At 34.8% G+C, this 25,835-nt stretch overlaps 1 protein-coding gene across 4 annotated transcripts in view; it reads right to left on the reverse strand.

Moving 5' to 3' along the window:
• The window catches only part of LOC143246952 (protein turtle-like), a 96,848-nt gene extending 75,524 nt beyond the window's left edge, over window positions 1-21,324 (reverse strand). For all 4 annotated transcript variants that reach the window (XM_076494220.1, XM_076494221.1, XM_076494222.1 and 1 more), the window contains exon 1: window positions 20,867-21,324. In XM_076494220.1, the coding sequence (XP_076350335.1) occupies window positions 20,867-20,951 (85 nt within the window). In that variant the 5' untranslated portion in view covers window positions 20,952-21,324. The remainder of the gene's footprint in view (window positions 1-20,866) is intronic.
• Window positions 21,325-25,835: the final 4,511 nt, after the last annotated feature.

Below are 25,835 nucleotides of genomic sequence, written 5' to 3' on the forward strand. Positions count from 1 at the left end.
TTTTTTTTTTTGGTTGCGTGGAATAACTTTCCACTCAAACATTTATAATCCATATAAACGATATATGCGTCTAGTGTCAGAAGAATCTTTCTTCTGATTTGAAGATGAGCTCTCCTCACATCATTTGTTATTCTGGATACATAATGACTTTTTTTTTTCTCGGTCCGAGGGTCGCGGGTTCGAATCCCCGTCTCACCAAACATGCTCGCCCTTTCAGCCGTGAGGGCAATATAATGTGACGGTCAATCCCACTTTTCGTTGGTGAAAGAGTAGCCCAAGAGTTGGCGGTAGGTGGTGACGACTAGCTGCCTTCCCTCTAGTCTTACACTGCTAAATTAGGGACGGCTAACGCAGATAGCTCTCGCGTATCTTTTCGCAAAATTCAAAAACAAACAACTTCATTTTTTAAAATTATTTTTTCAAGTATTTCTTTCTGTCCTCTTTCTGCTGGGTGATAGAGATATAGATCCATTTTAATCGAGAAGTGTTCATAACTTTAGAACAATAAAATAACTACAACTACAATGTTAAAGTGAAACAACTAAATACGTCAACGTGGAAAAGTAAACAAGAAACGTTTTATAAGTTTGATGTTTCGTCTTCAAACATTCTAAGTTGTATTAACATGGAGTCTAGACATTCGTTAAATAGAATGTCCAATTGAGTTTCTAATATGTATATGGTTCCAGGAAATCCACATAATTTCCCAACAACCGATTAATGGTTGTAAAGGCTTTCTCTGTTTAGTGAATAGTCCTTGGGCCCGGCATGGCCAAGCGTGTTAAGGCGTTCGAATCCCGGTCGCACCAAACATGCTCGCCATTTCAACCATGGGGGCATTATAATGTTATGGTCGATCCCACTACTCGTTGATAAAAGAGTAGCCTAAGAGTTGGTGGTGGGTGGTGATGACTAGCTGCCTTCCTTCTAGTCTTACAGTGCTAAATTAGGGACGGCTAGCGCAGATAGCCCTCGAGTAGCTTTGCGTGAAATTAAAAAAACAAAACAACGAATAGTCCTTTGTCTCTCTTCAGACAGACGGAATGCCAAAGACTTAGCCTCAGTAGCAATTTCCTCCATTTCACAAATTCCACCATATGTCATCCTAAGACATATGTAAAATATGTAAGACATATTTTAATGTAAACGTGAGGGTTCGTTTCAACAGCTTCCAAAACAAGATATCTCACACTAGATCCAATGAAAGGAGTCCTGGTAGTAAACAAATATAAAATTGCTCCAGTTCGGATCATGTTATAAATGCATGTTCGATCCCAGATTATGGAGGTAATATTGTTTTGCTATATGTAATAATTGTACTAATCTGAATATAGCTGATTGTATCTATTAACTGTAGAGGTAAACGTAAAATGGATTGTCCAATTAACGAAGGATACGTGAATATAAAATTAGAGTTATTATATCTTTTATGTCGCTTCTTCGTTTAACCTTAAAGTCTCGTACTTGTCGGTTAGTTTCGGTTACCATGAGCAAAAAATTAGGTTGAAAGTGGAAAACGTTGTTTATGAACTCTGCGTACATTTTCAAGTGAAAATGGCTGTAAAAAACCCTCAAGACAGAAAGAAACTAATTTGTTATTGTTACATGAACTAGATGTCGCAACAAAAAAAAAAGGATACGCCACAACAACATGTTAAATATATTAGAATTTCATTTAAACCTATGAAAAAAATATTTAGACAAGGGAAAAGTAAATGACAATAAGTAACATTAATGGATGGAATGTTTAAAAACGAAAATTGAGACTGAAGTTATGTTCTAACGTTTATTTTCGATAAAATCCCTCCCGGTGAATTAGGCGTAACTTTCTGTTTAAATCATAATGTAGTACTCTGAGGTGGTCAACTTACTGACAGTTTATTCCAAGTCTTTGTGCTAAAAAAAAAACAAATGGCCAGGTGAGTTAAGGCGTTGGAATCCCGTCGCACCAAACATGCTCGCCCTTTCAGTCGTGGGGGCGTTATATTGTAACGGTCAATCCCACTATTCGTTGGTAAAAGAGTAGCCCAAGAGTTGGCGGTGGGTGGTGATGACCAGCTGCCTTCCCTCTTGTCTTACACTGCTAAATTAGGGACGGCTAGCGCAAAAACCCCCCTAGTGGCTTTGCGCAAAATTAAAAAACACAAAAACAAATTAATGTTTCAAAAATATTCAATCGTATTCTAAAGAAGCTTTGAAAGTATTTGAATTTTAAAATATTAGAAACTAAATAATTATGATGCAGAATATTTTCCTATCCTTGACATTAAATTTATCATTCCTTTTTTTGTTATCTGTCGTGGGTTATCCTCAGCTTTTCGGAACAGTCATATTGTCGTAATTACTTTAATCATAGAAAGACATAAAGCTGTTTAAAGAAATCACACCCACCCCGACTGCGCAGTGCGTTTCGATCCTAACGAAACAGATAATCCGTTGTGTAACTTTGTTCTTATGAGCAAACAAAGATTGGTTAGCTTAGCATCTTTGTTACGTTTACCGATACGATATTTCGCACGTGACACTTTCCTTCACGAGTAGAAAATCCCACAAAAGTTATTGTACCAGAAACGTCGTGCCATATGAAAATACAGGATATATCATTCACTGTAAAGTACCATTATATATAGCTGGTTAGCTTGTTTCAGTGTAAGGCCACCTTTAATTATTGGTTTGAATTTTTTTTATAAATTCAAGTTCCGCGATGGGTAAAATTTATTTAAACTGATGACAGTTCGTCTTATGATTAAGTTATTTTAATTAATAATAATCATTATTTGTTGCTTTACTTTAATGAAACAGCTTATAACATTATTATTAAACCAGAAGGCCCGGCATGGCCAAGCGCGTTAAGGCGTGCGACTCGTAATCCGAGGGTCGCGGGTTCGCATCCCCGTCGCGCCAAACATGCTCGCCTTTTCAGCCGTGGGGGCGTTATATTGTGACGGTCAATCCCACTATTCTTTGGTAAAAGAGTAACCCAAGAGTTGGCGGTGGGTGGTGATGACTAGCTGCCTTCCCTCTAGTCTTACACTGCTAAATTAGGGATGGCTAGCACAGATAGCCCTCGAGTAGCTTTGTGCGAAATTCAAAAACAAAAAAACAAATTAAACCAGAAACGAAACGTAATAGCCATACTGATAGAAAGTAGATGTTGATTTGAAATAAATCATTAGCTTAAAAATCAAAGGTATTGTCAGAGAATTATAAATCAGTGCGATTGTTGGATGAAATATAATATTCAGAGAATAAAAGGTGTTTTTTTTTTTTTCTCTTTTCTTTGTGCTTAATTTCAGTATCTGGGCGTCACATGTCCTTGGGCGAGTCAAGTCATGCATCCAAACCTTGTGAACCGCGTCCAATTCAGACAGGTGAAATATATGCATTAATTTCAAAGGGAAGAACCCCATTATTCTACACGTCAAAATTGTTCCCTTGGTTTCTATTTGTTTGTTTAGACTGCCTACTTACAATGGTCCTACGTAAAACGTCTTATCGCCACATGTCATAAGGCGTTCCGGATTTCTATTTTCTTCATGTTGTTCTTCAGGGGGTATAGGGAATAAATAGTCTTTTGTTTTAGTTGTTCTCCGTATGGAATTGAATTCGCTGTGACGTGAATAGAGATGAAAGAAAACATAACTACTATTCACAGTAGTTTAGTATAATTTGTTTTTTGGTGTTTTTCAGAAATATATTTATAAAAGTGCTAATAATTACAGTGCTCACTAGAGACAGGGTATAAAAAAGTGTTTATTTTTTTGTGAAGCAGGTTAATATTAATTAAAATTATTGAAAAACATTAAAAAATCGATTTCATATACTTAGATAATAATCCCAAATATGAAACAAAATGAGGATTTTTTTTGTCTCGGAAATAATTATGTGTAATAATTTGTTTGTTTTTGAATTTCGCACAAAGCTACTCGAGGGCTATCTGTGCACCCGTCCCTAATTTAGCAGTGTAAGACTAGAGGGAAGGCAGCTAGTCATCACCACCCACCGCCAACTCTTGGGATACTCTTTTACCAACAAATAGTGGGATTGACCGCACATTATAACGCCCCCACGGCTGAAAAGGTGAGAATGTTTGGCGCGACGGGGATGCGAATCTGCGACCCTCGGATTACGAGTAGCACGCCTTAACACGCTTGGCCATGGCAGGCGATATATAATAATAATAATATATAATAATTATTTCCTGAACCTTATACTAAAAAGAATTTTGCGTTTTATTTTACCAACGATTTTTATGATATCCATAATTTTGAACTACCAACTAGTAAGCAGGCAGTCAATTGGCAACACTTTATCTTCAACATCGACGCCAAATGATTAACTGTCACTCTTATAACGCTTAAAGCTAAAGAAGTATTTTCTGGTACTGTAGGAATTCGAACTAGATTTCTTGGCTTTCTGAACTTCAGGGATGTAAAGCAGTGTTATCCCTTACGTTATATACTCATTATAATAGTATTAACACAGATTATAGCTGATTAATTAGCTCCCAATATCTATTTATCAATGCATTTCCTATGTTCATTTAGGTTACAGCATGCTTAAAATATTATATTTAAGCCTACTGGCTAATCTTCAAACAACGTTATTTATTAATTGAACCTCAAACTAGAATGTTATTTTCTTTTTATTTAACGCAATACGCATGTTCTGTTTACTTTGTTGTTGGATTGTTTAAGACAACAAGAATGTACTGTTAACATTGTTGTTTGTAGTTCAGCACAAAGATATACCATATGCTATCTGTTCTGTGCCTACCTCGAGAGAACGATTTTTAGCGTGATAAGCAGACTTACAGCTAAGCCGCTGTGGGACATTTACTGTCATAAGTCAAATTATCCAAAAAACGCATACAATGTGTATTAATCTAATACCAGTAGGCTAAAGTTTCATTATATTTGCAGTTACATAGCTATCATACAATAGCAAGGGTATGGTATTTCGAAAACATAGGGGTACGATTATTGAAGTAACTGAGAAATGAAAGACCTCTTCAATGTTCCCATTTTCAATTCCTGAACCTCATCTGTTTAAGGGTCATTGGTCTTAAAGTATGCAAAAAACGACAATATATTACCTTAAAACCTTTACCCTAATGTCTCAGTTGAGCAATTATTTTCTACGTTGGTCTAAGCCTTTAAAGATATGTTTATCCGTTGTTACACACAAAATAACACGATAAGTTACCTGTGTTCCTCACACCACAGGTATCAAACCAAGATTTTTAAACCATTTTAGTAAGAATAAATAGAAGTTATAGAAACACACCAGACAATAAACATAAGAGATTAAGCCATAAACATACGTTCTTGAACGTCAAATTCACTAAAACAGAAAGATAGCTAACAATAAATTATATCTTATTATATATATATATATATTATTCTAGAAATAAGCTTTATCAATATGGTTTAACTTCCGCTGGACTATTATAAAATTACGAAGACAAGAAACTCGTAATAAAGGATTTTTTATTTATAAATTTCTATCAATAATCTTGCAAAGCCATTTTCAACCAGTGTACTTGGTCCAGTGTGTAATTTACAAAATGGCTCACACGGAGAATTTTCAAACACAATCAAAAGCGGATAGAGGACTGATAGTCCTTAAACCCCTACGATATTAACAAAACTTAGAAATAAATAAACTTTCAAAGTTTCAACCAAACGATCTTTATTGATTAAACATTAACTTACACATATTTGTTTTCCATATAGGTGTATTTTCCTCTGTTGTGTTTATGTATTTTCTGCGAACCTTACCTATCAATGTTATACTACAACCAGCATTTTAAACATTCTAAGTAGATTCGGCTGAATTACAGTGTGCAAGTGTGTTGTTTAAAATAAGTCTAAGATGGATATAGTTTCAAATCTTGTATTTCCTTTGATTATTTAATAAAATATAACACAGCGTTACCTTTCCTGATACAGGTCAACCGACCAATAGCGAGTATTTTTGTATATATTGAATGTATGTACCCCAGGTTTAACCTGTTGACTGCCAAGCATTTCAGGTGCTACAATACAACTCTAATGCTTCTTTATTAAGTAAATTTTTTCGTGACGCCATTTTGGATCGAAAGTGAAACAATTTGTAAGTAGGTCAAATGCACGTATGGTGCTGACATCTAGCGTGAAGTTAGGTATTATTGAGAACGAATTAAATTGTCCGTGGCACTGTGTCACCGATCGGCTTGGACGAGTTATCTCGTCTACGGCACTGAACAGGTTAATGAACTGATCGTTTCTTATCTCATTAACTTGTAACAATACATTAACAAAAAGAAAAAAATAAACTCACTCGTTATTTTTCTAAAATATCAACGATTCCTTTGCTAAATTCATCTAATGGTTAGACCATCACTATTGTTGATAACAACTCATTTCATATGCGTGTTTTGTTTTTTTGAATTTCGCACAAAGCTACTCGAGGGCTATCTGTGCTAGCCGTCCCTAATTTAGCACTGTAAGACTAGAGGGAAGGCAGCTAGTCATCACCACCCACCGCCAACTCTTGGGCTACTCTTTTACCAACGAATAGTGGGATTGACCGTTACATTATAATGCCCCCACGGCTGAAAGGGCGAGCATGTTTGGCGCGGCTCGGGCGCGAACCCGCGACCCTCGGTGCACACCTTAAAACGCTTGGCCATCCCGGACCCATTTCATATGCTGATCATCTTGTTGTAAAGAAATAAAAATGTTTGATAAACTTTAACCTTAGCTGTCCTTATTAAAACTTAAACTGGAGTTCTCTCGTTTTCTTGTCTCCAGAGTTAAGCTCAAATGGGAATTGTATCGATTTTGTCAAATTAAACAACTTCATCTCTCACTTTTGTTTCTTACAAGGGAGATGTTCCCCTTACCCCAGTAAAATACCTCATCTTCATCGTTATAAAGTATGTAAACATTCTATTTTGTATAAACAAAACAATGTGACACACGATAATTAGTGAGGTATATTTATTAAGTTGTATAAAGATGTCATTACTTCCGTGTCACATGATCAATATATCTATCTATACAACATAAACTGTAGTATTGCTACTTCATTATTACTGTCTAAATTGGTTTATGTGCGATGACCGTCACAAAGTGGAGATCACGAGGGGAATCGAACTCATGATTTTAGCGTTGTAAATCCATAGACTTACCGCTGTACTAGCAGGGGGCTTGGGTAAGTATTAATTAATACTGAAAAATGTGGTCTACATTATAATATATTATCACGAATTATTTTGCATCCATTAAAATTATACTTCCATTTTCAATTTATCATTTCAGTCAAGTAATCGTCCATTACTGCACTATGCTCTAAACAGTTGGATATAACCAAGAATTTCATGCCATCAGCAAACATTACTAATTTACCACTTACACATCTTCAATATCATTAACGTAAATAGAGTAAATAACTGACCCTCAGACACACCATAGGCAAATGCACATCATTACGAAAGTACTCATAATTCCAAATGACCAGTCTATTCCAACTCCAATAGACACACCACCATCAGAACTGGACATCATTATTAAAATACTCATAATTCCAAATGATTAGTCTAATACAACCCCAATAGACACACCATCAGCAACTGTACATCTTATTAAAATACTTATAATTCCAAATGACCAGTCTATTCCAACTCCAATAGACACACCATCACCAACTGTACATCTTATTATAATACTCATAATTCCAAATGATTCGTCTATTACAACTACAATAGAGACACCATCAGCAACCGGACGTCATTATTAAGTTATAAGCACACTTAGAACACACCATTTATATTATACAGATAACAACAAGCATCATTAATAAAAGGTAGGATATTAGTAAGTCAATAGTTCCATTTAATTGCTTCATTATTTCAGGATATCCCACTTCACTAAATCATTTGGTAAAAAGTTATCTATTAGCATCTTACATTTTTCGCCCATTTTTAACTTAATTAACTTATACATTATCCAGGGTGACCATTATCATTAACCTACACCACCGTTAATTTACAAATTGGACTGTTTTTTAAAGAGTCCAATCCTCAAGCACCTTCATAATGCCTATTTACGTGACAAAACTGAAAAATAATGACCTTTAGCGTCTTTTAAAACTTTGAATAAAATATTTTATGATTCTCAGGGGTCGTCCATTTTTTATCTCACTTTCTCTTATTATTTACCATTAAATGAATAATATATATATGATTTATATCAGTTCCAATACTTCTCGTATAATGGGAAGTCCTTAATATTACTAACAATATCCCATTGAGAAAACAAACGAAAGATGTTTGTTTAACGTTAAACAAACAAAAACATATTAAATGTGCTATGACCATCAAGGATATAGAAACCCCACTTTTAGTGTTATAATCTGCCAGACTTTCCGATGTGAATCTAAGCAGAAGAAAATGAAACATTTCAAGAACTTTGTACGTCTTCAAGAAAACACGTTACAGTTTTTCTTTTGGGCCTAATCCCAATTTTAAAATTATCTTACCTTATCATAAAAACACCTTGCTGTCAGTTTAAAAACATATATCAACCAGCTGTTACTCGTAAGCACTTGTTTGATTTCGATTTTTCTGTTGTTGTTTTTTTTTTCAACTAGATACCTTTCCTAACGATTTTAGCGCTCTAGATGTCAGTCTAAAATCCTTTTACTGTTTTTCACTGATTTTCTTCATTTCCTACCTAATCCTATTACGTTAAACCTTCCCTGTTAACACTTTTATTATAGGCCCGTCATGGCCAGGTTGGGTAAGGTGTGCGACTCGTAATCTGAGTCCTTTCAGCCGTTGGGTCGTTATAATGTGACAAGCAATCCTACTATTCGTTGGTAAAAGAATAGCCCAAAAGTTGGCGGTGGGTGGTGATGACTAGCTGCCTTCTCTCTAGTCTTACACTGCTAAATTAGGGACAGGTAGCGCATATAGCCTTCGAGTAGCTATATGCGAAATTCCGAAAACAAAAAACAAAAAACTTTTATTCTATTAATAAATTCACCTATTTTGAAATAAGAGCAACATGTTTGTAAAACATTTTAAAATCTGTCCCACTTTATCCTTTAGCTCGTAATTAAAATCCAAAAATGGCTCAGATTTGGCTTTCTAAATATGAGGAACGAAAATTCATTCTCTTTATCTCGATATATTAAAGTTAATTACTGAATTTTTCTCTGTATGAACTAGTCGAGATAAAATAAAAACTACTGCACAAAAAATACGGAGTTTTGACTTCTCAGGTAAGTTTCTAGGAGGATAATTACCCCAACCAAAAACGTGTTTTTTGAGATATTTTATTGTGTTAAATGAACAATACACTTTCTAGCTTGTCCCTGAAGAACAAACGTTCATTTTTTCGAAATGGCTCGTGTCATATGTTATCGTAATTGTTCAATTAAATGTTTCAGTTCTCAGTTGCTCTTGGTAAGTAAAATGTAATAAAAGTAGTATTCTAATTTTTAAATTGAAACAACGTTATTAAAGTATACATGTCTCACTCTCATAAAACAAACTAAGGACTCATTTCTTTCATACCAAAGTATAAGGGAAACAAATATATACACAAATGGAAAGCATAAGTTTTTACTAGTGAAAGTTAAAGATATCATGTCGCTTCTTTGTTAGCAAACAGCCAGAAACTGCATGATTTCAGTTCGAGAAAAATGTATTTGATTGGATACTCCAGTGAGACGATTGTATTTGATTGGATAGTTCTGTGAGACGATTGTATTTGATTGGATACTTTTCCGAGACATTTATATTTGATTGGATTCTTCTGTGGTACATTTGTATTTGATTGGATACTTCTGTGAGACGATTGTATTTGATTGGATATTTCTGTACTCTGCATGTAACTTAAATATTTTTGTTATTGTTTCCAACTGTTTTCTTTCACTTTTTCTGTTTTTTTTTTTTTTTTTTTTTGCTTTACACATTTCGAAATTCCACTCACTTAGCTCTCAAATACGAACGCGTTTCAATGATATTTTTGGAACAACAAAACTACGTAATTTTGATTATCATAACAACTCGATACGTCGGCCAGAAATTTTCTAAGGTAGTCGTGTTCTGTAGAAATTTCCGATCAAACCAGTCTCCACTTATTTTCACCCTTTACAAAACTGCATTTAATTTTCAAAATTCATAAAGTATATTATTCTTTGCTTCTAACTCCAATATGTACAAACCACAATCGATGTTCAGACACTCGAATTTAATTTTTTTGAACAATTATTTGAACGATTTTATGTGAAAGAAAACAAAGCATAATCGGTACTTCAATGCTTGAACAAAGGTACTCGAACGTGTTGTCGCTTAGTGTTAAATTGAATACAAAATTATATAAGCCATGAACAATAATTTGTGATATTTTATTTTACGTTATAACACATATCTTTTTGTTAATTGTGTACATTTTATCTCAAACAAACCTTCACGATGAAATTAAGCATATCTCGTAATAATTTTGAACATTGGGTCATCGTCAGGTTCACAAAATTTTGATTAATAATTAACGTTTAAACAATGATCTGGTCATTTCCAGTAAAATAACAAATGGTTGAAAATATTGGTATCAGGTAGTTATGATTAAAGTATATCAAATTTAAAGGAGTCGACAAGAGATAACAAAATGTGATTTAAAACTATGAATTATAACGCCCCCTTCTGGTTGTATATTTCTCAAATACAGTTTATAATTTTGAGACAATAAAACAAATGGTGATCCAGTGAGACAAAAACTATACATTATGTAAAACGTAGAAATAATTAAAAGAGAAACAGGTGGCGAAGAGGTAAAATTGGTATTGGTATCGAGTTGATGAAATGTTGTTCATGTGTTCGTTTAACGAACATAATCACACATTTTTCAAGCTGTTCTTTGAAAATTAATTTGATTGGTTCACGTGATTTCATATAATAAAAAATAACAGACTGCTTGAAGCGTGGATATCCTGATTATCAAAACCATAATAATAATAATAATAATAATAATAAAGACTGAATTGTTTTTTTCTCGACAAAATATAATTTTATTTTTCTTTCTATCATGTTCGCCAAGCAACGCTCACTTCGTACGTGTATAACAACATAATAATGGCTTTTAATCATTCCAAAAGCGTTATATCATTAAGTTTTGTTAAAAAGACGTATAATCAAAACAACAAATTACATTATTTAATTTTAAAGTGTAAATACTTAAATATTCTTATACTTATATTAATACGTCTTTAACCATTACTGAATTTTAACATCACTAACATTACAAATTTGAAAAAATAGCCCAAACGTTGGCGGTGAAAGAAGATGTAGGGTTCGGCATGGCCTGGCGGTTAAATCACTCGACTCGTAACCTGAGGATCGCGGGTTCGAATCCCCGTCACATCAAAGATGCTCGCCCTTTCAGCCGTGGAGGCGTTATAATGTGACGGTTAATCCCATTATTCGTTGGTAAAAGAGTAGCCCAAGAGATGGCAGTGGGTGGTGATGACTAGCTGCTTTCCCTCTAGTCTTACACTGCAAATTTAGGAACGGCTAGCGCAGATAGCCCTCGTGTAGCTTTGTGCGAAATTCAAAACAAACAAACACGAAGATGTTCCGCTGCTTTCCCTATGGTCTATCACTGTTAAGTTAGGGACGGATAGCTTAGACAGTCCTAGTGTAGCCTTACCTAGGGCTATCTTACCTATCCGTCCCTAACGGTTAACAAACTATAGTTTGTTAAAGAAATGATACTTCATACTGAATCAATATTTATCGATTTGAATATCATAATGAATCCTATTTTTATGAAGACGTAAGAGAAAAACAAACTCATTAATTTCGCTTTTTGGAACAAGTTTTGTAGATGTAACTCAACAAACATGTGACGTAAAAACGAAACTTTCCCCTATTTTTGTTATAGTAAAAACATAAAGATCCTTAGAGACAAACAAGAACAGAGATTGAATAATCTCTGTTCATAGTGTGTTTATTATTTACCCACTGTGCATAAGTGACTGAAATCTGGTTGCATTATTTGGTCTATTTTCCTCTTCACAATAAGAATTAGTTACATTTTTTGTACAACCCTAAAATCATGGGTTCGATTCCTCTCGGTGGACACAGCAGATGGCCCGATGTGACTTTGTTAAAAGAAAAACACACACACATACATTTTGTGAGGTGTTCTAATTTTCGATCTGAAGTATAGTGCGCTGTTAAAAGCGTTTAGAAAATGCAATATTTTTGTTTTACTTTAAACGTCAGATGCTTAGGCTCACAAAGGGTAAATCTTTTAACTTGCTATTATGCCGAAGAAACAAAAAAAAAAAAAAAAACACGAAGTGGTTTTAGATACACTGAACCAGAAAAACAAAACAAAAACCCACATACTTTGCATTGTCGTATATTTTATCATAGGGCTTTCAGTGTCTTATGAAACGTCTACAATCTCGTGGCCCTAACTTTTAAATCACCACATGTGTTAAATGTGGTTCAAAACGTCATTTGACTGAAAGCGTTTTATTTCTTATTTAACTCACGACTCATTACAAAATTATGATTACAAGGACGATTTTTGCTCGTTCGATATAATTCTTTGGAAAAGTGATGCGTAAGGTGTGCCGCTCACATATTAGTCGTTAGTTCGAATCTCCGTCACACCAAACATGCTCGCCCTTTCAGCCCAGGGTACGTTATAATGTGACAGTCAATCCCACTATACGTTGGTAAAAGAGTAGCCCAAGACTTGGGTGTGGGTGGTGATGACTAGCTGCTTTCCCTCGTGTAGTTTTGCGCGAAATTCAGAAACAAACAAACAAGCTAATAAGTATATTAATAATTTTATGTGTACGGAGCTGTTTACCGTACTTATTTATAAATAATAACATGTTTTATTTTTATCACTATATAAGCTTATCAAGTGTTATTGTTTTGGCATAATATTGAAGATGTCGTTCAATATAAATATACGGATCTGTTTATTTAGGCTTAGCTTTCAGACATGCTAATTCGTACAGTTAAATATTCCGAGTCATTTACTATTTTTTAATGTTCTAGGTTATTCTACATTATTTGAATTCTGATCTGTATAGTAGGAATAATTTTGATTAAACGTTCTTTGTCACCAGGTGGAACAAATGTAACTTTACATACTTATAACGCTAAAATCCAGGGTTCGATTCCCAGACAAACAAAATTTCATAATGGTTGATTTAGAACTGCGGTACAAGAATATATTGTGACAGGAACAAACTATCCATTATAACCCAGATATGCATATAGAATGATGGCCTATACTGAAAACAGTGTAATAACAGTGTTTTTCTAATCTATCAAAACAGTGAAAGTTAACAAGGCGAAACTTCTTTGTTATTGAAGCCATTAGCTACTTGAAAAGATTGGACATTTTAAAATGGAAATATAACTGCAGCAACCATGTTTGGTCGTATTTTCTGTTGTTTTTTGTCATTAAGAACAATTAGTTCTTTTCGTAGGATTTTGTATGATAATCGTTTTGTCACTTTATAAATATATTCCACAAACCAATTTTGATACAAAATACCAAATATACTTAGTTTAGGGAAAAAATTATTACTTTATTAGATAAGCATTCTTTCTTACTGAATAATGTTAGTCTAAGTTCGCTTAAAATAAGATTTAATTAAAACTCAGTAGTTTGTTGTCTGTCAATCAGTCAGTAGACACCAGAAAGGACACCATGTGAGGGACGTTTAACGTTGCAATTTGCACTGTTGTGACATCAGTGAAATGGTCGTATGCCATGAATAACAAGAATTATTTATTCTGTAGGTTACAGCAAAGCATTACACATGAGCTTCGAAAGCAACTTACTTGAAAAAGAACCTTTTCAAGTATATGTAGGTTATACATCTCTTGTTTTCTTCAATGTTTATTTGTGAAACCTAACAGTTTTTCTTTCTAGATAGTTTGATATCGGATTACGTGACAATACTGATTAAACAGTTCTTTGATTTTTATACATTTCATGTCTTTCTGAACGCGTCAATTAAACACTGGTTTCGTTTTGAAAGATTTCTTAGAACGTCTCAAAAACTACAAAAGGGCGTGTCTTAAATTGTTGTCCAAACTCGCAAAGTTTTCACGTGAAGTTATTTATTTCGAAATTACTCTAAAAAGTACTGTGTATAAAATAGAGAGAATAATGGTGATTAGATCTACTTTCTGTTAAAGTTTCTTCAACGAAAAATAAACTTTATTTTGACAGAAATAGGTTGTGAAATTAAAAAAAACTAATGTGTCAAACTCTAAGTTCGGTTATTACCGATGTAATACGATTCATCGCGTGTTAAGAATTCTTGTTTTCGGTGCAAGCGCCCCCAGTGGCTCAGCAGTATATCTGCGGAGTTACAACGCTAAAAACCGGGTTTCGATACCCGTGGTGGGCAGAGCACAGATAGCCAATTGTGTAGCTTTGTGGTTAATTCCAAACAATCAGCCCCCCAGTGGCTCAGCGGTATATCTGCGGACTTACAACGCCAAAAACCGGGCTTCGATACCCGTGGTGGGCAGAGCACAGATAACCAATCTTGTAGCTTTGTGGTTAATTCCAAACAATCAGCCCCCAAGTGGCTCAGCGGTATATCTGCGGACATACAACGCTAAAAACCGGGTTTCGATACCCGTGGTGGGCAGAGCACAGATAGCCCATTGTGTAGCTTTGTGGTTAATTCCAAACAATCAGCTCCTCAGTGGCTCAGCGGTATATCTGCGGACTTACAACGCTAAAAACCGGGTTTCGATACCCGTGGTGGGCAGAGCACAGATAACCCATTGTGTAGCTTTGTGGTTAATTCGAAACAATCAGCCCCCCAGTGGCTCAGCGGTATATCTGCGGACTTACAACGCTAAAAACCGGGTTTCGATACCCGTGGTGGGCAGAGCACAGATAGGCCATTGTGTAGCTTTGTGGTTAATTCCAAACAATCAGCCCCCCAGTGGCTCAGCGGTATATCTGCGGACTTACAACGCTAAAAACCGGGTTTCGATACCCGTGGTGGGCAGAGCACAGATAGCCCATTGTGTAGCTTTGGGCTTAATTCAAAACAACAACAACTTCAGTGCAAGTAAAACAGTTTCTTGATGTTGTTGTCCCCCGCTAGTACAACGTCTACGGATTTACAACTCCAAATCCAGGGGTTCAGTTCCCCTCGGTGGGCTCCACTCAGCAAATAGGTCAATGTGACTTTGCTGTAAGAAAACCTAACCTAACAATCAATTAAAGTTAATTAATCATATTTCTAACGTGGTACAGCATACGGATCCACATATACCACATAGCAGCAGCGTATGACAGGGGAATGTTTTACAAACTGTAATGTGTTGAATAGTAAGATGAAGTATCGGTTTAAGCCTTATATAAAACTACAGGGATGTTCCCTTACATGTTTATAGGAAATACTGAATTCATTGAACAATATATTCCATATTGATCATTCAAGACACCAACTACGTAAACCAAAAACATTGTACTTACATGTGTCTGTGTTTTCCTTATAGCAAAGCCACATCGGGCTATCTACTGAGCCCAGCGAGGGGAATCGAACCCCTGATTTTAGCGTTGTAAATCCAGAGACTTACCGCTGTAATAGCGGGGGACGTACTTACATGTACACGACTCCTGTTCTTTCGACGTGATAACACAAGAACAGTTTTTTTGTCCGATATATGTATTTAAGTATGGATGTTACATTAAGTTAAATCTATACAAAAAGCTCATTAACAAAGATCATAGAGATGTCAATATGATGGTTAAGGAATATAACTGAAATTTTCTCTCCAAACTATAAGTTTAATCGTGAACAAAGTATTCAAAACATTATTAGAAATTATTAACTACGTTGGTTCCGACTTTACCGAACAGAAAGTTTAGTAGAGACAGATTAAATATTTACTGATTTATTAATACGTAACATTGGTTTGTTTGTTTTTTTCATCGCAGAAGATACTGTCAAACAAAATTGTCATTTCTTTCTCAGGACTGATTAAACTGAATGAACAATAAATGAGTACTTTCCGATCATTTTCGATACGTAAAAGAAATTTGTATGTTCGTAAGAGCAATTCTATAAACCCTGCTCCACTGAGGCTGCTTTTATCAGCGTGTCATTGGTTCACGTTGTCAGATTGCAAGATAGTCTCCATTGCAAAGTTCCCCATGTATATGTAGCAATCAAATAACTGTGAAGCAGTATTGTTTGTTTCGTTTTTGAGTTTCGCACAAAGCTACACGAGGGCTATCTGTACTAGCCGTCCCTAAGTTAGTAGTGTAAGACTAGAGGGAAGGTATTTTGAAGGTATAGTCATCACCACCCACCCCCAACTCTTGGGCTACTCTTTTACCAACGAATAGTGGGATTGACCGTCACATTATAACGCCCCCACGGCTGAAAGGGCGAGCATGTTTGGCGCGACCGGGATAGAACCCGCGATCCTCAGATTACGAGTCGCACGCCTTAACACGCATGGCCATGCCGGGCCCAAAGCAGATGGACATTAAATGTCAAAATATTTCACTGATCAAAGTCTAGCTAACGTTTTAATTTCAACGCTAACAATCACAATGAATAAAATTATACTGCACTTCCTGGGATCTCCGTAGTGAATCATGGGTAAGTGTGGTGGTTTATAACGCTAAACTCGAGTTTCGATACTCTCGAATGACAGAGCACAGATAACCTGGCGTATCTTTGCGCTGCAAGACAAACCAATGTTTGAGGCTACTCTACGTGTAGCTTATATGCTCTTGTAATCTGATTCAGTATATCTTTCGTACAATAACCCAACCTTCAGGAAGTTCTTCAGACATGCACGTATGTTTCTAAACATGTGGCGACTGATAAGTAAGTAGAGATAGAAATAGACAAAATGTTTACACGTTTCGTTTCATGCAGATATATCGACTTAATTAACAGAGATAATTATAATTTTAAACAAGACAAATAAAAATTTTACGATGTTTTTGTTAATTTATGTATCGAGACTCAGAAGATGAATTGTATTTCTATTTATTTATCGAGTGTATGCAATAATTAAGTCACTACAGGGTGTTTTTTGACATGAAGTTTTACACATTTGTATGGTTTCATGTATTTACCGCAAATTTCCACCCCTCCTTCTTGTGTTTATTTTGCATCAACCTCCCTAATTGTGGATCGACTGAGTCTTCATCTGTGCCTGATTATATGATCTAGGCCTAACTCGGTTAGATGTTTCTGAGTTTACAGTTACAAACAGGTGAGTAACGAAGATAGTTAACTGGTTGTATATTTAGTTTCAACTCATGCTTGCTGTGTATGTGTGGTGAATGAATACATAACTAGTGATGTATAAGAATGTTCTTCGCTTCAGAAATCGTGGGCATTTCATTAGTAACACTAATTTACGGTATCTCGAATTTGAAACAGTTTTGAGTACAAAGTATTAATGGGTGCATTATTGTGAGGTTTCTCTTTTTAAATTAGTATTTTATCTAGGTAAAAACAAAGAACAAAACAACACATTCGGACGTGTAAGGAAGCCCACTATTAAACAATATACAATGATTGGTCAAGCTAGAGATTGTGAGCTAATTTGGTAAATATGTCACTACACTTGACCCTTCATGTTTTACACAGTTCCTGCTACGTGACGTATCTTAGGTGCCATTGTTTCTCAGGCATGGCAGAGCGTAGTGTATTTATCTATTTTAGTGCTTTCATTTTAAAGTAACAACATCTAGACATTAATGTTTCTTCTGGGAATGAGCGATGTAACAATTTGAATATTCATTGGACGGCCTAATACATACAAATTCAGTGGTACGTTAATGTTTAATACTAACTGCACAGAATAGAAATAACAACCATCTCATGTTTGCAACATCCCCTTAAAAGATCAAACCAGTTGCTCTTACATTAACTTTAAAAAACCTAACTTACAGATGCATTATTAGGATTTACGTATTAAACAGATAGCGAGTGAAGGTGTTTCTTGTCTTAAACTACCTGGAAATGTATACGATAATATATATGTAAAAGAGTAGCCCAAGAGTTGGCGGTGGGTGGTGATGGCTAGCTGCCTTCCCTCTAGTCTTACACTGCTAAATTAGGGACGGCTAGCACAAATAGCCCTCGTGTAGCTTTGTGCGAAATTCGAAACAAACAATCGAACCCCGATTTTTGGCGTTGTACATCTGAAAAAGTAACGTTGACACACCAAGAGATTTAATTAAACAGACACAGTACAAAAAATAATTTAATTATTGTATTTACGTGGTTTGGAATATTTCGTGTTTACATGTATACAAAATAATTCAGTCAGTTTCAATTCATTAGGGAAATATTTGATGTTTTATAAAACAGATATTTTCTTTGATATTAAACAAGTAACTTATAATGAGTAAAAGCAATTGTATTTTAAAGAACTTAAATGTATTTTTTTGGTGAAGAACTTATTACGTACCATTATAATAAATATTATATTTAAATACTGAATACGTTGAGTCGACCGAAGAGTTCAATATACGCTCTAATTCATTGGTATAATACGGACGTTGTCTCTTTCTATTGTAAATAAAACAATGAGCGTATTTGTGAAGGCAGTTCCCTTGTAATGGATAATATTATGGTGACTACATTACAAAGATAAATATATGTAAATAGACATAGTTTGAATTTCAAACACGTCGGTGTGTCATGCGTCATGATTGGAGTTTCTGACAGTTTTGGAGCTTCTCAGTTTTCTCCAAATGAGCTTTAAGATTTTATAAGGCCACTAATTACTGAGTAAGCACTTGTAAAGCATTATAAACCTAAGGCTGAATCAGAAAAGGACTTCTGTTTTTCACCACGTAGGATTATTAATTACTGACTAAACACTTTTAAAGCAGTAGAAGGCTGAGGGTTAATCAAAGGAGAACTTCTCTTTTTGATGACGTTGGTAATAAACATATATCGGTGATTGAAATTTGAGAGTAGAACTTTGCAAAAAAATAAACTTATAGCCAAATCAAGTTAGCAAAGGAAAAACATATTTTTTTTTCAAGATAAGCACGATGTTACTCTAGTTTTCAACTTTGAAAAGAGGACAACTCGTTCAACTCACACAATGTGTAAGTAGTTATAGGCAGGAACAAATCAGAATTATATATTCTTATTTTTTAACGTCCAATGCGTTAAAATTATGACTTCAAAATAGACTGAATGTTCATACACGTAACTGATTTTTGTTCACCTTACACAGATATCTAATATAACTTATTATTGTATATATTCGGTATACTGAACTATTTGTGTCGTTTGAAATAAATAAATAACGGGTTATTAAATAGTTCAACAACAGCACTTGTATAATACAGCGATCCAAACAAATTAAATTTTCACGTATTGTGCTAACTAACAGAGTTTCTCTTACATTGTGCTAATCACTGTCATCGTAAAAAAGTAACCCCATTACTCAACAAAAACTACGTTGCACGAAAAGTTACTTTTACCCAAACTTCCCAGAATCAATGCCGGAATATACACGTAAACGTCTTAAAAGTAATCTAACCTAAAGTAATATCCGTTGAAAAGACTTGCAGGCCAATTTACATAGATTGAATTCTTCTTATGAGAAGGCAGGAACAGATTTAGAAAAGAAATGATTAATCAGAGTGGATAATGTTCAGGAAGTCTGATTAAACCTATACCTACCGTCTAATTTTTACAGTAGAGGGCATCGTGTTGAACCTTGTTGAATAATTATATGTTTTTTGCCTATGAAGTAGACTTAACTAAATCAGTCATTTTCTCATGTAAGAAACGTAAGACACTCCAACAGTAATTAGGAAGATCACGTACGTTATCAATAGTGTTTTCATACAACTTATAAATGTTGTTAGGGACGCTGTACACAACCAAGTTATGAACCCACAAGTAATTTTAAGTTTAAATCTTTGAAAGAAAAATGTGTCTAAAGTGAGGATATAGAACTCATCTGCAGTCTTAGGGTTAAGAGAAAGAAAATGTGTCTAAAGTGAGGATATAGAACTCATCTGCAGTCTTAGGGTTAAGAGAAAGAAAAATGTGTCTGAAGTGAGGATATAGAACTCATCTGCAGTCTTAGGGTTAAGAGAAAGAAAAATGTGTCTAAAGTGAGGATATAGAACTCATCTGCAGTCTTAGGGTTAAGAGAAAGAAAAATGTGTCTAAAGTGAGGATATAGAACTCATATGCAGTCTTAGGGTTAAGAGAAAGAAAAATGTGTCTAAAGTGAGGATATAGAACTCATCTGCAGTCTTAGGGTTAAGAGAAAGAAAAATGTGTCTAAAGTGAGGATATAGAACTCATCTGCAGTCTTAGGGTTAAGAGAAAGAAAAATGTGTCTAAAATGAGGATATAGAACTCATCTGCAGTCTTAGGGTTAAGAGCAATATATGTTTCTGCAAAAAGACCACCAATACGATAAAATACACGATAATACAGTAAATTAAGGCAGTTCCAGAGGAACGTGAGAAATATGCCTTTTCTATACAAAACCAATCACTATAACAATATTCATATACAATAGTGGTTTACAAGAACCAGAACAAAAGGTATATATCAACAACGTACGTTGTGCTTTTATTGTATTTGTTTTTGCTGCGTCAGATTTTCCACAGGTTAAAGAACAACAACAACAAAAACAAGATATAAACTCGTTAGAAAAATCAAACCTTAAAATCGGAATATTCTAAAAATAATGGAATGTTTTCGGTCTTACATTAACAACAACATAAATACGACAGCCAGGTTAATTACTGTCTTGTTTTGTTAGCACAATACACTTTTGGATACGTAATATTTAAGGTCTACTTACTTGCTTGCTCTCCAAAAGAAAGTGCAAAACCGTGGCAGATAATCAGATAAACACTGATAAACTGATCAATCGTATGTATATTCATGATTATAAACGACTTTCTTACGTAGATGTTTATTATTATATGTACTTCGTAAGAACTTCTATTATGCACGCTTTAGTCCATTGTTTGAAAGCTCATACGCGCGTTATGTGAACTTGAGATAGTTTATTACAATTCAATGAGCACAGAGATTCAAGGGCCTTCACATAAATTATACCACACTTTGTTTGAATTAGGTATCCCTTGTTTGGATATTTTTTGTCAGACTCCAACTGTTTTATTATAACAAATTGTAACTTTTTCCCCCCTCAAAAACTGTTTTTCTTCGAAATAATTTCTAATCTAACATCGTAACCCAAGAAGTCAAATTCCTGTTCAAGCTTCCATATCCGTAATTACACCCACATTGTGTGCAGTCACGTTCGCCAATGTTTCAAACAGAACGGAACGAGCAGGTAGGCAATATACAGTTTTTCGAATATAAAAAGTTCTGAAAGTACGATGAGCAGTGCCATCTAGTGATAAAATAATCAAACACGTTAAGAGATGTACCCGTACTGAAAAAACGTTTTTATACATTTGGGATTTTGATGCACTTTACCGAAACGAGGAACATATTCAACATATTTTACTGTCTTGCTGAGTAAGATTACATAGAGATAACATTCGGGAATGAATATATGTTTTTATTAGCATTTTTTAAAACAAAGGGGTTGCAAAATACACTACAAACGACTTCACCTTATCAACTAACCCCCACTAGTACAGCGGTAAGTATTATGTGGGTAATAATATATAAGTATGTTAATTAGCCAATTATAAATAATTAAATTAATTAATTATAAATTACTCAATTACTTTGTTTAAAACGCCCTCTCAAGGACGGATTAATTATAAATTATTTAGTGTTAAACATTCTTTTTAGGACGATTTAAATAATTATTTACCGACATGATAAGACATGGCAACCCAGAAATACGCTCTCTATTTTGTGATACTATTGTGTATTCGTCCATTATGGCCGTCTGTTTAGTATCGAAATATAAGTTCAGCCCTCCATACGTTTAGTTGTGCCCTCTGGTGACACTTTGTTGAATGCACTCGTCATTAACCAGTTGAACTGGATATATTTGTAAAGTTTTACAGAATTATTATTGATTCCTTGTCATTACAGTTTAATCCATTCGAAAACACGTTTTTAGTGAAACGCAAGCCCACTGAAGCATATCAGAAACAATAACCTTGTGAGGAAAGGTTTGTGTTTTCTTATAGCAAAACCACATCGAAGTATCTGCTCAACCCACCGAGGGAAATCGAACCCCTATTATAGCGTTGTAAATCAGGAGACATACCGCTGTACTAGCGTGGTGCAGAATTCAATATTTGTGTATGTGTGTGTTTTCTAATAGCAAAGCAATACCAGGCTATCTGCTCAGCCCACCGAGAGGAATCGAACCCTTGATTGTAGCGTTGTAAATCCGCAGACTTACCGCTGTACTAGCGGATGCAGTGAGGGAAGGACAGATATTACTTCTTCACTTATTTGTTTGTGTAGAAATATGTAGAATTAGGCAGGAAAAATTGTTTGTCAGTTTTGTTTCATAACCTTCTGCCAACACAATTCTGCGAATTTAAACTTAAAAAAAAGATATTTTTGGTTTTTACAACGCATTTCCCATAACTCAGCTACGCAGATTTCGAAAACAATATTCATTTTTCTTTCGACTTCGTGATGATTTTTATAATTCATGAAAAAATAAAAAAACTCTTACATAAATCAAATTTTAATATCGTTTACCACAATGAAAAAAAAATTGACAAAAAGACAAACAAACTGAAGTTTGTTTGTTTGTTTTGAATTTCGCGCCAAGCTACACGAAGGCTATCTGCGCTAGCCGTCCCTAATTTAGTAGTGTAAGACTAGAGGGAAGGCAGCTAGTCATCACCACCCAACGCCAACTCTCGGGCTACTCTTTTACCAACGAAAAGTGGGATTGACCGTCACATTATAACGCCCACACGGTTGGAAGAGCGAGCATGTTTGGTGTGACAGGGATTCGAACTCACGACCCTCAGATTAGGAGTCAAGTGCCTTAACACCCTTGGCCATGTCGGGCCCAACAGAAGTTTAGGGAGAACATTGACGTCAAACACATTTTTATTCTCATTAATTTGTGAAATATTCGTCTTCAATCTCAGAACTACGTGTTCCGTCTTGTTTCAATTACCAGCAGTAATCAGTCATCATATTGATGACCCATCTTCTCCAATTCATCTTCCCAGCTTCCCTGATGTCTTGACGAAATATTTTCTCTTTGTTCTCCACTGATAACACCGAATTTTTCAGGGAAACAGTCAATACAATATGCGAATGTAATAAATGACCTTTCAAGCTCATATTACTACCAAACTCTGCATTAATCAAGCATGTTATTCACAATAGTTTCGTAATTTGTTTCTTGGTTGTTTCCCTAAATATCTTTAAAAATCATCCATGGTTCTTTTTCATATTTTTTCGAACTGTTGAGGGCAATTTCCTCTTCTGGGGCCCAAGAAAAAATTACCACAAATTTAACAACCTTCTGTTACCATAGCAACGTATAAGTAATATTGTCATGTGGCCTGTTTGCAGTTTATATCTAGGCGATAAAATTCTCACGTCGCGATTTGTCCAGAGAAATCTAGAGCTAGAGGTTGTCGAAATCAAGAATAACAAAATATGACCGGATTTCAATGCATATGATTCTCTTGTGTATAAGTACGTATTGTGAAAAATCTGTACGTTATGTAGACGTATGGATATTATTTTCGGATTCAACGTACAGGAATTACTGTAGAACCTGTAAAAATTTCAAGACAATAAAACCATCGCAGATCTGTACAATTAAGATACGTAAACTAGAGATTATATAATTTATCTCTATTGGTATTTATTTCCATATAGTTACGTAGTATTCTGAACAGAAGGTTTTAGCTAATAGGAAAAGTGCTATAATATTTTACATTGAAGAATCGTTTTTACTGTTCTTGTATAAAATTTATTTCGGAAAATGTATACAATTCAAACGATTTAATGACATTATATGACATTCGTGTAATTACTGTAATTTAATGACATTATATGACATTCGTGTAATTACTGTAATTTAATGACATTATATGACATTCGTGTAATTACTGTAATTTAATGACATTATATGACATTCGTGTAATTACTGTAATTTAATGACATTATATGACATTCGTGTAATTACTGTAATTTAATGACATTATATGACATTCGTGTAATTACTGTAATTTAATGACATTATATGACATTCGTGTAATTACTGTAATTTAATGACATTATGTGGCATTCGTGTAATTACTGTAATTTAATGACATTATATGACATTCGTGTAATTACTGTAATTTAATGACATTATATGACATTCATGTAATTACTGTAATTTTTCAGATTAAGTAAAGGTTATAATTTACACCTTTCAGAAGAATTATGTGATTTTATTTATACAAATGTTTTCTAGAATGTGGTTGTTTTGAATTAAGCACAAAGCTACACAATGGGCTATCTGTGCTCTGCCCACCACGGGTATCGAAACCCGGATTTTACCGTTGTAAATCCGCAGACATACTGCTGAGCCACTGGGCGGGGGCTTCTATAATGTAAAGGCCCGGCATGGCCAAGCGTATTAAGGCGTTCGACTCGTAATACGAGGGTCGCGGGTTCAAATCCCAGTCGCACCAAACATGCTCGCCCTTTCAGCCGTGGAGGCGTTATAATATTACGGTCAATCCCAGTATTCGTTGGTAAAAGAGTAGCCCAAGAGTTTTCGGTGGGTAGTGATGACTAGCTGCCTTCCCTCTAGTCTTACACTGCTAAATTAGGGACGGCTAGCGCAGATAGCCCTCGAGTAGCTTTGTGCAAAATTCAAAACAAACAAACAATCCAGAATGTAAATAGTTCTCTGGATCTGGATTGTGGAGTGAATGAAAAAGATAAGGACCTCAGTGAACCAGCAGAGACAGATATGTGTTGGAAAACAGAATTAAAATTTTTGAGTAGAAAGCCAAGAAAAATACGAAGGAGCTCTTATAGGTTTACACAAGTGACGACCAAACAGGAACTCGAATAAATGGAAAAGATCAAAACTGACATATACAAGTTTTTTCCTTAAATAATGCATGATTATCATAAGTTTTGAGGAATATTTCTATGTCTGTTTCATGTGACTTTATACCAAAATTATCAGTTGCAACGTTTATCACAGTAACAAGTGTAAGTTAGAGATAAGACAATGCGATGTAAGTTTTTATAATGGAAACAACATTTGTAATTCAGTGAGTATGTTTAATTTTGGTAGAATATTTTACGAACAGCCCCTAAAATTGCTCCAAACCTAGGTCACCAATCGTGTAAGACCCTGTCGGGGATGACAAGAGTTTAGTCAAAGTGATTGGGTTCTAAAATAGTTTTAAGACAGTGTTTGATGGAATACAACATTACGTGAAACTTTAACATTTCTAAAAGTATTTGCAAAGATATGTCACCCCATTCTATACCAATGAAAGCTTATTTTAAAAGACATTTAATAGAACCGTCTTTATTTTCCACCCGAAATCTGTTTTTATAATGTAGTACTTTTCAAATCCGAGTTCGAAACTGAAAAACAGTTAAGGTAGGAAACAAGAGGGTTAGATTTCGAAACGTAAAGTTATTCTTTCTACACAACCTCTCAGGATTCGTCCCGGTAACGGCATGAATGACAACAACGTGTAACATGAGAGCCTAAATAGAAACAAATCCACATTTCTAATTACGTTTACAGGTAAAGTTTTGTAATCTTTGTTCATGAATATTCAGTATAATCCAAATACTGCATAATAACAGACAAAAGTCACAGTTTAGTGGTAGAACCGTTTCTG

This window comes from Tachypleus tridentatus, chromosome 3 (assembly GCF_004210375.1).
Source record: "Tachypleus tridentatus isolate NWPU-2018 chromosome 3, ASM421037v1, whole genome shotgun sequence".
NCBI classification, from domain to species: Eukaryota; Metazoa; Arthropoda; class Merostomata; order Xiphosura; family Limulidae; genus Tachypleus; species Tachypleus tridentatus.